The 14,455-nt window shown below is 54.3% G+C and overlaps 2 protein-coding genes across 2 annotated transcripts; both read right to left on the reverse strand.

The window, feature by feature from the left end:
• Positions 1–168: 168 nt before the first annotated feature.
• Positions 169–7,771, reverse strand: LMH87_000508 (uncharacterized protein; the record flags this gene model as incomplete). Its single annotated transcript, XM_056198425.1, has 3 exons — positions 169–6,056; positions 6,144–7,492; positions 7,632–7,771. The coding sequence occupies 3 exons, from the start codon at positions 7,769–7,771 to the stop codon at positions 169–171; spliced, it is 7,377 nt and encodes a 2,458-aa protein (XP_056055376.1).
• A 2,066-nt stretch (positions 7,772–9,837) lies between these two features.
• LMH87_000509 (uncharacterized protein) lies at positions 9,838–11,729 on the reverse strand (the record flags this gene model as incomplete). The annotated part of the gene is made up of 6 exons (XM_056198426.1): positions 9,838–10,434; positions 10,488–10,913; positions 10,980–11,330; positions 11,394–11,474; positions 11,534–11,603; positions 11,716–11,729. 6 exons carry the CDS (start codon positions 11,727–11,729, stop codon positions 9,838–9,840), a joined length of 1,539 nt encoding a protein of 512 aa, XP_056055377.1.
• Positions 11,730–14,455: the final 2,726 nt, after the last annotated feature.

A 14,455-nucleotide genomic window follows, 5' to 3' on the forward strand; every position in this document is an offset into this window, starting at 1 on the left:
ATATAGGCCAAGAAAAAGACTTAAACCCCCAGTCGAATATCGCTAAAAGATGAAAAAGAAAGAAAAAGGCCCAGGTAGGAGGAAAATTACATATCAACAACTTATGCTGTGACTCGTGACTGTTTCAGTCTTTTGTCATGATTCGTAGACCCTCTTTTTCGCGGCGCATCAACTGTCGCTCTTGCCATTCGCCATAGTGCCATTTTTGTCTTCCATCGCCGGCTCAGCACCGTCATCGGCAGCTGGCCGGGCCGCGCTATCCTCTTTCTTATCGGCAGACAGTTCCGACGGGCTCCGCGTTGTCGATGCCGAGCTGTTGAGGGACCGACTGCGGTGTGGAAACGATGGCGTCGACGAGCCAAAGATGGGACTGTCGCACGCAAGCAGTCCTTCCGGGTCGAGCGGCTGATTGAATACAGCTCCTTCCTCCATTGGATCCATGCTGGCGTCCGTCCGGAACGATTGGCGGCTAAATGTCTGCTCACTGGGAGATTCTGTCACGGCCTTCAACCTCGCATCATACTCGGCCTGCGAGATTTCCAGCGGGCTGGGCGAGGGTGTGAATACGTTCTCCGGCGCATTGACGTAGGCGTCCAGTTTCCGCCGTAGCACGTCGGCCCGCACTGGCTTGGCGAGGTAGTCATTCATGCCTGCTGCAAGGCACTTTTCTCTATCGCCCTGGATCGCAGAAGCTGTCATGGCAATGACGAGAATTTTTCGTACAGCCTCGATAGGGTCCTTGCGGATAAGCTTGGTCGCTTCGTATCCATCAAGGACGGGCATCATGACATCCATGAGGATAATGTGATACGGCTGTCCGTCCTTGGCCTTGGCACGTAGACCCTCAATCGCCTTCATGCCGTTTTCGTAGGCCACGACGTTGCGATATCCGAGGCGCTTCACATACTGAATGGCGATCTTTTGATTGATCGGGTTGTCTTCAGCGATGCATACGCGTATATCCTCGGTGGCGAGCTTGGACAGATTCATAGTAGGGTTGGCAGCAATCGCCCGCTCGTAATGCGGCGACAAGATCGAGTACCGGTCAATCGGGGGTGACGACTTGGCCAGCGCATCGCCAGCGGAAACGTCCGCCTTGGTCTTTTCGAACGACACTGTAAACCAGGCTGTTGTGCCGACCGTCTCTTCACTCTCCAACCGAATCTTGCCCTTCATCATGACCTCGATCAGAGATTTGCAGATGCTCAGCCCAAGACCGCTGCCACCATACTTTCTGGCCGTCCCAGCATCGGCTTGACTGAAAGGCTGGAACAGCTTGGCGAGCTGCTGCGGATGGATTCCGATGCCCGTGTCCCGGACCCAGAAGGTGAGAGTCGCACTCTCAGCCGTTTCCGATTCTAAACGCGCTCCAATCGTGATGGATCCGTCCTCGGTAAACTTGAGGCTGTTGCCAATGAGATTGCCCAAAACTTGGTGGAGGCGAATAGGATCTCCATAAATGAGCATCGAGGGCAGATTAATGTCTTGGATAATTTTGACATTCTTCTTGGACGTCTTCTCGCGGTTGCTATACGACACAGCACGAACAACCTCTCGCACCATTTCCTCAGGGTTAAAGGCGATAATATAGAGCTTCATCTTGTCCGCCTCCATCTTTGAAAAATCGAGAATGTCGTTGATGACCGTCAGGAGAAGATCAGCAGACACTCGAATCGAGTCGGCCATCTCCATCTGCTCTCTGTTCAGGTAACTATCTCGGAGAAGCTCAGAGTTGCCAATGACACCATTGAGGGGCGTGCGGAGCTCGTGCGACACGTTGGCCAAGAAGATGGACTTTGCCTTGGCCGCCTCCTCGGCAAGCTTGACGTTGCGGTTGGCTTCAGCTTCTGCATCCTTGGCCTTGGTTTCGGCCTTGATTGCCTTGTCCAGTGCCCTGCGCTGAACCGACACCATCGAGCGATTCTCTGCCGATACCCTTTCGAGGTTCTTCATGGTATGCGCGTTCGAGTAACTGATGGCAAGCTGGTTTACCAAGAGCTGTAGCACAGTAACGTTGCGATCCGTGAACGAGCGAGGCTCGCCTTCCATGTACAAGACACCGAGAAGCGGCTTGTTGCCGTGCGTGATAGGAATGGCAATGATTGATCTCCCGAGGGGATTCTTTTGGAGCCACGTTTCGTTAACGTTGCCGACACGCTCATCAACGCTGAGGTCAGGGATAAACACAGCTTCGCGGAAGCGGGTGCAGTACAGTACGACATTGTCCGCAATCAATGAGTTTGCGGCGAGAGGGAGACCAGGGTTGTGTGCAGACGCGCCTTTTTCAGGATCACCACTAGCGGCAATGCACCATGAATTGGCATCTCCTTCAGGGTCCTGCACGACGATGGCGGCGAGAGTCGCTGAACCTCCGCAAGTCTGCAGAATGACATCACACATGGTCTTGAGCAGCTCGTCGATCTGCAAGACGGATGAAATGACCTGGGAAGAAACCAGGATGGCGTGCAGATCAATCATGTCGAGCGTGGGGAGTCCAGACAAGTCGTCACTTTGCATATTCATGGAGCCGCGCCAGGCTCCTATCCTGTCGCCTTTGGCATCCATCAGATTATGCGAATTGACTTGCGTCAGCTCGTGATCGTCTTCACCATCCGCGTGGGGGTACTGAACGGACGTAGTGTCCGTGACAAAATCAGTCTGGATGGCGGCATCCGCAGTCTGGTGGCTTCGGGTAGGTCCTCGAAGCAGCAAAGAGTGCTCCTCCTCAATGGCCTTTGCGACACCAGTGGCGCCTAGCTGGCGGTACAGGCCGACCGCCTCCAGTAGGGCGGCCCGGGCGGATCGTCTCGCACGTCGGCGGAGGAAGAAGCCAGCCATCAGGTAATTGCCCAAAGCTTCTTCAAAGACAAAGGCATGTTCACTGGCGTGGTCGAGGGCCTCTTCATAGTGCCGTACTGATTCGCCATGATTGCCGACAAGCTCCACCATTTGTGCTTCTAGCAGGCGTGACCAGCAGAGATAGTTGACATCCGACACTGCGGACCACTGTTTGATCTTGTCGACAAAGCCTTGCATCTCCTTGACAATTTCCTGCGTCTGCGCAGAAAAGTTGGCCGTGGGTGAGCGCGGATCTTGCATCTGCCTCAGAAGCTGTCCAGCTCGAGCCAGACCGTAAAACAGCAGAATCAGTCGACTGTTGCGTGCTGACCAAATGGCATCGAGATGATTGTAACAATGTCTGCCCAGCTCAACAGCTCTTTCATAGTGTCCGTATAAGAACAGATTGACCAGCTCGACACTTTCGTACAAGAGAATGGATCGGTTGCTCTCCTGTGTTTGCGTCATAAGCCAGGTCTTGTAATAAGGACCGTCATGTTGGTCATCAGACATGACACCAACAGCATCGTCCACGCATGTCTTGCCTTGGAGAGCACGGCATGTCTGGCGGATCGCCACAATCATGGCACCACCTCTTGTGTCAGAGTACCAAGTAGGAATCTCTTCGCATGCATACTCGCAGTAGCTCTCCAGGTCGTCGAGATTTTCGCTCGCAAAGAATTTGGCATGGGCAGTGAGTCCATAGCTGAGAATGGTCGACATTCGATCGCCACCCACGGAGGCCAATTCAATGGCGTCTTCGGTCTGGGCCACAGCGAGCGGCATGGAGCAATGAATGTGCGCAAGGAAGCATGTATGAAGCATTTGACCGCGCGCAATGGAAAACGTATCACGCCCATCGTAGAGCAGATCTTGTGAGATGACACCAAGCTCAACGGCAAACTCGGCCATGGAGAAGCGGCAAAGGGCTACGACACCCATGTTCAGGAACGCCATGCCAGACTGCGGGAATGCTCCCCGCGTGAGATGGGTCTCAAGCATCACCAGTGTGAGATAGTAGTACTCAAGGCAATCGCTCCACCAAGCAGCACTAAGCGCTTCGGACAGCACGGCGCCAATCGACGTCATGACCCGGTCGTTGCTAGTCCGAACAGCTGTAAGCTGAGCCCGATCCATCGACTTGATTTGCGTCGCCAGCTCCTCAAACTTTTTATCGCACGCTGCATAAGTTGGCTCTCTTTCGACCTTCAAGCCAATGGTGGACATGCAATCTTTGAGTGAAATGAGGGCTGCCAAGGAATTGCCGTTTTGCGCAAAAATGCGGGACTGCAGCACATAGGCCGGTGCCTTGTCCAACGGTGTCTTGGCGTTGGCGAAAATGACGGACAGCAAATCGTTGGCCTTGGAGAGCTTGCTCATGTAGAGATAGCATTCGGCGGTTCGCAGGTAAAGTTGAAGGGTTTCGTCGTAGCTGGCATCAGGGTCGTCGGTTTCCCAGGGGTTAGGCTGCAGCAATTGCAGTGCCTTGCTGAAATATTTGGAAGCCGTTGGTCTAGCTCCGTTCTCGACAGCATCCTGTGCGCATTCCTTGAGAAGCTTGCGAAAGTGTACTCGTTCTGGTATGCGTGACTTGATCAAAGGGACAGCCTTGCAGATGTGCCTAGCAGCGCCGGTTTGTTCTCTTGAATCATCAGCATAATATTTCATTAGGGTTTGCGCAATGATGAAGTGCATCTTTTGCTCATTGCATTCCTTCAGGCCTGACGAGGCTTGGACATATCTATCATGCGCAAACCGAAATCTATCCTCCGTCTCGCTCTGAACAAGGATGTAAGCCTGCACAGCTGCCTGCAGGCCCTCGATGGCCTCGCCCTCAGTGTATCTCTTTTGCGCGGGGGACTCGAGGGAACAAAGCGGAGCTCCATCGTCAAAGTCGTACTCGCCACTCATCAAACGGCAGATGAGTTCAAAGGAGAAGGAGCCTCCTATGAGTGCTGCCCACGCGAGAACGGCACGTGCTGCGGGAGGCAGTTCGTCGAGTCGTCGAGTAATGAAATCGGTGTCGAGTACGTCAAAGTCCTTTTCGCCTTGAAACTGGGCAAATATCTTGTCCAGGTCATAATGCCACTGAGAGTCACGATAGTCGTACCAGATGCACCGCTTACGGTTGCATATACTGAGCATCTCTCGGATATAGAATGGATTGCCCGCCGTCTTGGACTGGATGACCATGGCGAGCGACAATATATCGTCAGTTGGTCTGGCCAAGGTCGTGGCAACGTACTTCAAGACTTCGGCTTCCGTCAACGGAGCTAATCTCAGCCTCGTTACGGTTGGCCGACTGCTCTTGGGCAGTTCTTGGATTTCTGCAGTGTAAACTACACTCTGCATCTTTTCGGCGGAAAGCTCTTCTGGTCGGTGGGTGAGTATGATGACCATTCGCATACGCGAGCTAATGATTTGGGAAACGAGCTCCAAGGACTCTTCATCGGCAAAGTGAAGGTCTTCCAAGCAGAAGCAGATGAGCTTGTGGTGAGTGAAAACGCGCAAGACGTCGAGAAAGGTGTTGACGAATCGCCTCGTCTTTGTCGAGGCGCCAGAGCGTAGAAAGTCATGCGCAGTCTGTGAGGCAATACTAAGGCCGCCAACAGAGGGGCTAGGCGAGATACCTGGTGAGGAGCCCCTGCGCTTGCCACCACGATTGTTATTTCGCAGCCCCGAATTTTGTGACATCGAAATGGTGCGGGAAGCTACGGTATCTGCCGGGCCTAGTAGAAACTCTGGAAGGCCCAAAATTTTATGCAGCATGGGCCAGACGGGGCGAATGTACTGCTTCAGCGCTTGGTGAAAGGGCGTGTCCGTATTTCTTTCGCCCCATACTTGCTTGAAGAGGGAAGATAGGAGCTTGATGAGGGGGCCATGTGCGGCTCTCCTAGCCGAATCAAATTTTGCCGTGGCACAATATCCACGTTTGCGAATTTCAGGTAATACAGACTGAATCAAGCGACTCTTGCCCAAACCGCCGGCGCTCTCAATCACCACCACTTCGCATTGGCCCCTACGCCTGAATTTGGCAGTTCCAAGATGTCGAGATAGTGTGGAGGCCCCAGAGTCGACGCCACCATGGCGACTACCGTCATAACCAGAGCTATCAGCAGCAGAGTTCGTGTCATTCGACATGGACTGGTGGCGTTCCCAGCGACGGGTTATCCGAGGCGCTGGAAGAGTGTTGATGGAGTGCGTTGTGGAGGTGGTGTCTGAATTTTGTGAGTCGGTAGGTACCGTGGACTGAAAGCTGCCCTTGAACATCTTTTGGTCGCTAATGGAAGTCTGGGTGAACGAACCGCTTCGCCGGGTGTTGCCGTCGCCGAGGGAGCTAGCGCCTTCACTGGAGACGTCATCGGCGAGAAAGCCTTCGTTTAGCAAGCTAGAGCCGTCAGGAGATTTCGGTTGCGGGCCCTTGGCCTGTACAGAGTGGCTTCTAAAAGCACGGTCAATAACACGGAGAAGCTCGTTTCTCTCTTTTTCCCTGCCAATGATGACTGTCGGGAGTAGAAAAAACGACGAGACATCTTTGGTGCCAATTTGCATATCAGCAAGAGCTTGCAGGTCTCCTTGACCGAGATACTCCTGCACCAGCACTAAGTCGTGGCGCAATCCACTGGCCGAAAGGTAGCGATCGGCCACATTCTTGGCAGTACATTTTTGTATGATGCGTCCAATGACATCTGGAACGTCTATGCGGACAGTGGTGACGTTTGGTATTTTCTTGTTCAAAACGCCCTGCACGATATCCCAGGGCGTGTCGCCGCTAAACACAGGCTGCCGTGCGAGGAGGGTCCAGAAGAGCACGCCAAGGGAGTAGATATCGGTCCGGCTATCGGGCTCGGCGGGCATGCGGCCTGTCTGCTCGGGGCTTATGTACAGGAGCTTGTGTTTGGCGCCAATTTCCTTGGACAGGGTCGACCAGCCGGTGCTTGTCAGGCCATGCTCGAACGATCGTAAGCCGGAGCCAAAGGATATGATCCGAACCTTGTTCGACTCGACGTTAAAATGCAAGGCATCGCCACGAATCTCGCCGTGTATCATGCCGTGGTGATGGTGGAGAATCTCGAGGCACTCTGCAGCGCCTATGGCGAAATCGAGAAAATGTTCCAAGCTGATGGCTTCCTTTGGCACGGTCTCGACCTCGGAGTAGGAGTGGTAGGTTTCGCCGTCCTTGCGTGCCCTGTACACCGCGGGGCCCATGTCGAGGACATCAAACAGGTAGTTGGGGCCGATGCGCTGGTAGACGGCGACGACCAGGGCGCCGCGGTCGCCCGATATGGGCGGCAGCCTGATCAGATCCAGCGGCTTGACAATGTGGCGGGCTTCGGGGTCGGCCTTGGCCAAGAAGTTCTTGGCAATCTGATAAGCCCGCTCCTCACGGACGGTGTGAAGGGAGATGCGGGCGACGATGAGATCTTCGGAGTAGGAGGATTCGGCTGCAGAGATCGAGGAAGCGGTGGACGGCGGGTGCGGGAAGTTAGAAGGTGACGGCAGAGGCTCGCCGTCGTTGGCAGATGTTGGGGTGTGCTGGCCGCCATGGTCCGATGTGGACCGCAGCTTGGCTGACAGTGCAGAGCTCGGCAGGTGGTGCGACGAAGTAGATGGCGTCGGGGCCTGGGGCACGAGTCGAGTTCCAAAGACATACCTGCAGCGCAAGACATTGTTAAAAGATAGGAGACGGTTAAGAGCGGCGAAGGGCGGATACCAAGACAAGACGACGGAGCTGCCATCAGCTTTGCTTGTCAAGGCGGGGGACATCACCGCGTGCCTGCAAAACGACGTACCAGTAGTCATACGTCGAGTGAACCGGATGGATAGACTCGTCCCAGGTGTAGCCGGCTATTTGACGCAGACGCTCAAAGAGACGCGGGGGCGGAGGAGGGGGATCGAGGGCTTCCTCTGCGACGACTCCGGCACCGACCATGATGGCGGGCGGTGCGCGACCATGGAGCGGCCGAGATGGCGGGTGTCGCTACAGGTGCGGTTGCTGAGAGAAGAAAAGGAAGACGAGGAAACCGAGACTCAAGGTGTGAGGTTGGACAATGACGACAGCCGTGTTGGCGAGAGCAGGCAAGGTTGTCGGGGCGGGCAGATTCAATCAGACGGGGGAGAATAGGACTGCGCGGGCACCATGGTCGAGAGTCCGTCGCGGCAAACTGTCGATGATCGTTTGAAGAGCGAAGCCGATGCTCTGCTCGAATCAGCAGTGGCCGGGGGGATTATGGGAAGAGAAGCAAATCGCCCATACGTCACTTGCAGGCCGGCCAGAGACAGAATTCTGCAAGGGTTGCACAGAGACAGCAGCAAGGCAGGTAGGTGGTCGCAGGCTCGCAGCAATAAAACGCAGCATGTACCTCCACCACTGTGAACCTCCCAAGGTGGTACCACCAATAATAAGCAAGCAGCAGCTGCCTTGCGGACGGCAGAGATGGCGGGCTGGGATTTGTCGCGGGACGGGACGGGTGGTTTGTCGTGCGGGATACGATTTGCTGTCGCAGGGGGGGGGGGGGGGATACAGAGATTGCCTCACGATTCTACCACGCGTGAAAGCCGTCCGGAAGCGTCGCGGTTTTTTTGTTCCGTCTACAAGTATTTTTAAACTTTGCACGACTAAGGTACTGGGGAAGAGAAGAAGAAGCAGCACCACGACCACCACCAGCAGTGAGCGGGTGGAAGGCAGCACGCGGGCGGTGGCCAGCCACTGCGAGCTAGGTACCTACTGCCGCTGCTAGACCCAACTTGACTGGGCCGCAGTGGAACCCCACAGCGTGGACATGTCACTCTGGGCCGGGCTGGCTGGCTTTCAGTGGTTGAGGTTCTGTGATGAGTGGCATGGTAGAAGCAGCAGCTGGCCATGTCTCAGCAGCCTTTCTTTTAGTGGAGTTTGTGGGTGGTGATGCTGCCGACAACGGGCAATAAACTACCTACTCGTACTGAACGGTGTGGTGTGGTGGCCAGCGCCCGCACGCATGTCGACGGCGCTTCTTCTGTGCGCGACTTCGTGACGCATGCACAACCCAAGGTAATGGAACTGGACGTGAACCGGTCCGCTACACCTGCAGGCTGCAGCGCTATTGCCAGCCAGCTACCTTACCCAACTTATCCTGCCTCTGCTCCCACTAGTTCCCTTCCTTATCTGTTGCGATAGATTAAACTGCCAGATAGACTCTCGCAGTCTAGCCATCACCATCCATACTCCCAGATGCCAGCTTCGATCTTGCTTATAATAGAACCTATATAACACAAAGATCCAATCCAACCCTGTCTATTTTTATCCCCACACATTTTCGCCAAATGTTTCCCCCTTCTTTTTAATTGCTCGCCCGCCTGTCCTCCCACCCACGGCCTCTCATCTCCCCTCCGTTTCCCCTCCCCTCTTCTTCTCTATTCGTCCATCTCCTCGCCCTCCTGGTACCCCCACCACTGGCGAAACGGAAAAATGGTGCTTCATTTCCTTAACCGCCCAACGTCTCCAATAAATAAATAGAGTGTAAGCAAATCTCCTCGCTGCCCGAGCCCGAGCGTCGTTGACGCTCTATCTACATCGCCACCCCTTTTGCATGATATCGTAGTTCGTGACCAGCGGCCGTCTCTGCATGTGCTGGTCATCTGGCAACCTTGACCGCTCCCAAGCAAAAGCACACACACAGAAACCTACTGTGTAGCCAACGACCCTAGCTGTGCAGATCTGAGAAATAGCACACCTAGCACTAAGGTAGTCAGCCCGCTGCTTTTGCACCGCTTGGACGCACCCCTTCTACAGGCGCTCAACCCAATACCACGTAAGGAATTGCCATCCTTGCAGATTGCTTCTACTGCAATCGGTCCTATCACCAAAGAGACTGTGTACACTTTTTTGGCTCGCAAGATGCGATGTCTATTATATTATTCTACCGTATCAGATCCACAAGCTCTATAGCAAATCTTGTTTAAAATTGAACATCATTCCGTCTAACATAAAATCCATTTCTTTTTTAGCCCCCCGCCCTCTTAGTTGCGTACGGGCAGACCGTTGGCCTTGGTGTAGTTGAAGCTCTGCGCAAGGCGTCTCTCGGTGTTCTTGCGAGTGTTGACAAAGTTGGGGTGGTTGAGAGTCAGTTCAACCGCTCCGTTGTGGATGGCATCAACAGCCTCCACGCCCAGCATGAAGGAGTGGTCCTGGTTGCCAACCTCGTAGCGCCAGCTGCCGAAGCGGCCGCGCGACAGAATGTCCTGGGCCTCCAGCTTGGGGAGGAGCTCCTTCAGGACACCCTCACGCTCCAGGCTGGGGGTGGGGTAGCCGTGGTCGAAGCGGCGGTGGTAGGTCGAAACAATCTCATCCTCAGGGCGGATCATGTCCGTGTTGATGAGTCCCTGGATGCAGTCCTTGAGCAGAGTCTCCTGGTCAACAGGCTTCATGCTAGACTCGGAAACCTCGAGCATGATGGACCAGTAGGGGCCCTCCTTGGCCTCCGAGGAAGCAGCCTTGTCGCCGTTGGCGAGGTAGAGAGTGGGCAGCTTCGCGCTGGCCTCGGGCTGGTTGTAGGGAGAGTAGTTGGAGAAGATGGTGGCACGGTAGAAGGGGCAGTCATCCTCGGGGAAGTACAGCTATCAGCATGTTAGCGCATTGATGCAATCGGCCGACGATACAGAGTACCTACCCAGCACTTGTCACCGATGCGCTCGGGACGGGCGCCACGGATACCAACACCAATGACGTTGGTGGAAGAGTAGTAGAGACCCTTGGACAGGCTGACGAGCTCCTGATTACCCATCTTCTCAACCAGCTGGTCAACAGCCATGGTGTTGACGAGCTTGTTGTAGCTGATGGTGGAGCCGTCCTTGAAGCTGACGCGCTTGTTGTCGGCGTCGATCTTGGTGACCTCACCCTGGGCACCGAAGCGCTTTTTCTCCTTGGGGATGGTCTCGGCAACGGCGATCCAGATACCTCCGGTGCCGTCACGGGCAGGGAAGCGGAAGGTGGCGTTGGGGCCCCAGTTACCCGCAACCTTGCCCAGAATGGCGTTGCTGGTGACGAGCTTCACGTCGGGGGCAGCGACACGCTCACCAAGCCACTCGCATTGCATCTAGAAGGGGAACTTGTCAGCCGAGGCTCAAGCCTGAAGCCGCGCGCGGGAGTGAATATGGCTTACCTTGGTGGTGGGAACGGCCCAGACCTTGTAGTTGTAGGGACGCATGAACATGTCGGCAAGACCGCTACCCATGGAGCGCAGAATCCACTCGTCAAAGTCCTTGGGCTTGCCAGTGGCGACGCGAGCCTCGAGCGAGGCGTCAATGAGGCCCTCGATGGCCTGGACCTGGTCCTCCTTGGGCAGCATGGAGATGTTGTTCTGGAAGGGATACGGAACCCACTGGCCCTTGTAGCGGACGTAGGAGATGCGCTGGTGAGTGTACCAATCGTCGTCCTGGGGGAGGGCCTCGTCGATGCAGTCGTCAAAGTACTTGTAGTGGGAGAAGATGACGTGGCCACCGACGTCGTAGAGCTGCGAGAATAGTCAGCGAATCGAGGCCCAATTGGGGGACGGGGAGTTTGTGCATAGACTTACGAAGCCTTCGGGGGTAACGTCGGTGCTGGCAAGACCACCGGCCTTGTCGCCAGAGTCGACAATCAGCCACGAAGGGCCGTTCTGTGGCTTGTTAGCACTGGAGAAGTTCGTTTGCGCACGATGGAGGGGCAACGACTCACGATCTGGTGCAGACGCTTGGCGGCACCGAGACCCGTAGGTCCCATGCCAATAACGAGAACATCAACGTGTCTGTTTGGAGATGATTGTCAGTCTTCTAGAACTCTTGCGGCTCGGCGAACGTCGAGCAATGTCTGTTCGCCGGCGCGGGCGGTTTGCGGGGGGAGACGGTGAAGCCACTCACTGGTCGGCACCCATTGTAACGGTGGGGGAGCGTGCCAAGGTTTAACAGCTGTAAATGTGAGATAAGACGTTGCAAAAGGACAAGGCTATAACTCGCAGTGTAGGCGGTGAATAGCAAAGGTCAAGGGAAAAAAGAAGTGGTTTGAAAGGAAAAGAAGTTGTCCAATGTAGCAGACGGTGAGGGAGATGGGAGTAGTACGTATATTGGCCAAGAAGCGTGGCCAGCTTTTTCTGCCGTTGCGTCGCCCCCAGTCAGGTACGCCATTACGGTCGTCCCCTGGGAGACTCTTTTGGGCGCCCTGAAAAATGAAATGAGGCTAGCGCTGGTCTTGGAGAGCAAGAGGGGCTAAAATTAATGCTTCCAGGGGGGGGCGGATTAGCGGTCCAGCGCTGCGGCCCACTCTTCGTGGCCCCAGGCTCGAGGCTCGATAGCTCCCTCACTGTTGACTTTGATTGACAAATTGAGTGCCTGATGGATGGACATGGATCGCTCAACCTGGAGAGGTTGGCACGGGGTTGGGCATGTTCTGGGGAACCCGACACAGAGTCTGCCCTTTTACCAGCTTGACAAATCTAGTCGCCTGAAATGCTGATGGCATTGGAATTGGCATGTTTTGCCGCTGCACAGCCCCGCCGTACCACGGTGTCAAAGAAGGCAGACCAGATGTGATGTGCACTGCATGGCTTGCTGTTTGTGATAGGCGACCACGTTCTTGAGTACCAGGAGTACTTGACAGCGTTGAAATATGCGCATCCTATTCCAGGTTGCAGCAGTGCGAGATTGCATGCATCTCATTTCACATATTTGATTGTAGATAGCGACCTGTAATTGCGCGGAAAGACATCGAGTCGGTTCTGTCACGCGTTGTCAGTCACGAGTACCTACATGCTTTCGTACCCAGACGGCACCACCGAGGAGTTGTCGTCGGTTGCAACTGCGCTCTGTAATACCCAGCGTGGCCACATTAGCCTATGGCATACAGCTGCATCTTTTAATATGGCTCGAAGCTTTCTACGACGGCCAGTACCCGCTGTAGCAGCGTCGCAATCTTTAACTCATCATACAGGGTAGGTTCACCTAAGTAAGGTTATCCTAGTCGACAGTAAACACGACCAGCAAGTTATGCATTCTCTATCAGTTGAGTCATTACTCGTTAGCAAAGGGCTACGGGTGGAAGTAAAAAAGTTGATAATATGCGCTGGGAATTATTCAATCTAGCGTGTGCAATATATTGACGGCAATTCCCATTTACGTGGCCAAATTTCCACTCCAAGCGGTTTCTTTCAACGCCGATTGCTCAGACAGGTGCGCAAACCGCAACCAAACTGCCAAGTATACGCTGCTCGTCTATAGCATGACAAGATCGCGATAGTCCTGCAGGTTGGCTACGGTGTATCGGCAACGTCACTCGTGCAGTATTTTAGCTTGGGTTGCCAAAAGAAAATACAGCCAGGTACCCAGATGCCAGACCGGACCGATTATTAACCACACTAGTTAGGATACCGAGTCCCCGACTATCATAGGCACAGGGTCACAAACGTGGACAAACATAGCCAACATGGGCAATCATGCTATGGTCGTGATTTACCAATTTGCAAAACGTAGATGATCAATTTTCCAATATCCATTCGAGTCAGGTAGATTGCACGTGCGCCGATCCACGGATTGCTCAATATCATGTCGGCAACTGCCAACCAACCCAGTGCTCCTGTGCTCTGTCGCAAGATCAGCACCAGAACTCCGGAGAGTGGATTGCTGGCGTTCGCTCGAGTGTAGTGCAGGATGTGGTTGGCGACTGGAATGCGGCCACAATTCTGAAACGAAACGAGAAGATCGCCGTCCACATCCGCGTTCCACCAGCTTGACAAGCCAAATTCTCTGAGCAAGCAAGTGGCAGAGTCGGCAAGCACTTTGGTACTGTATCACTGACCTCGCTAGCTCCAACGCCGATGGGACTGCGTATTTTGGTATGGAACATGACGTAACGAAGCAAAAAAAAACATTGTTGAGGGGGGCTACGACCCGAGACAAGTAGACGGAATTGATGCTATCAGAAACAAATGACTGTAATGTGAGATATCAATCTAGTGTTCATTGTGGGCTGGATATCTTTAAACACAAAAAGAGAGCGTGTTATCACAGCACGTGTTTTCTCTCTTGCCAGTTTATTGTCCTCCTTGTCTCGGTCTATTGGGACCAGGCCCTGTCTGGTCTCAGAAGCATCGTGATGCGGACCTCACGGCCGGGATTAAACATGCATTTCCGGGGGGAGTGGTAAGCGACAAAGAGGCTCGCAAGAGGGACATTGCGCCTGTGCATTTATATGCTTTGTAGATTTATACTGGTAGCAAGTGCGGCAGATGCCAAGCTTTATGCTTGGCTTTGGACGCTATTCCAACTCTGGCCCACAGCCTTGCGCGATGCATCCGTCCTAGATGCGGCTAGTCAGCCTCGTGGCAGATTTCGCTGTCAAAGAAAGCCTCGTTTACCAGCTGGACAGAAACGTGCCGTCCTATTTTTTTCCTTGACCGGAGAGAGAAAGAGAGGGCCTGTCTGATAGTCAGGGACGACGAATTCAGTTTTTTTTCTACCATAAGGAGACACAGGTCTTGCATGATGCATATATTGGCGAAATCCCATTCCGAGCTTATCTACGAGGGCTGTGCATGTCGCAGGCGCAGGAACGGGCACCCAACTAGTCTTGCGGCAGAGCGCTATCGAGATCCGAACAAGGTAGAGC

The sequence above is a fragment of the Akanthomyces muscarius genome, chromosome 6 (assembly GCF_028009165.1).
Source record: "Akanthomyces muscarius strain Ve6 chromosome 6, whole genome shotgun sequence".
Taxonomy (NCBI): Eukaryota; Fungi; Ascomycota; class Sordariomycetes; order Hypocreales; family Cordycipitaceae; genus Akanthomyces; species Akanthomyces muscarius.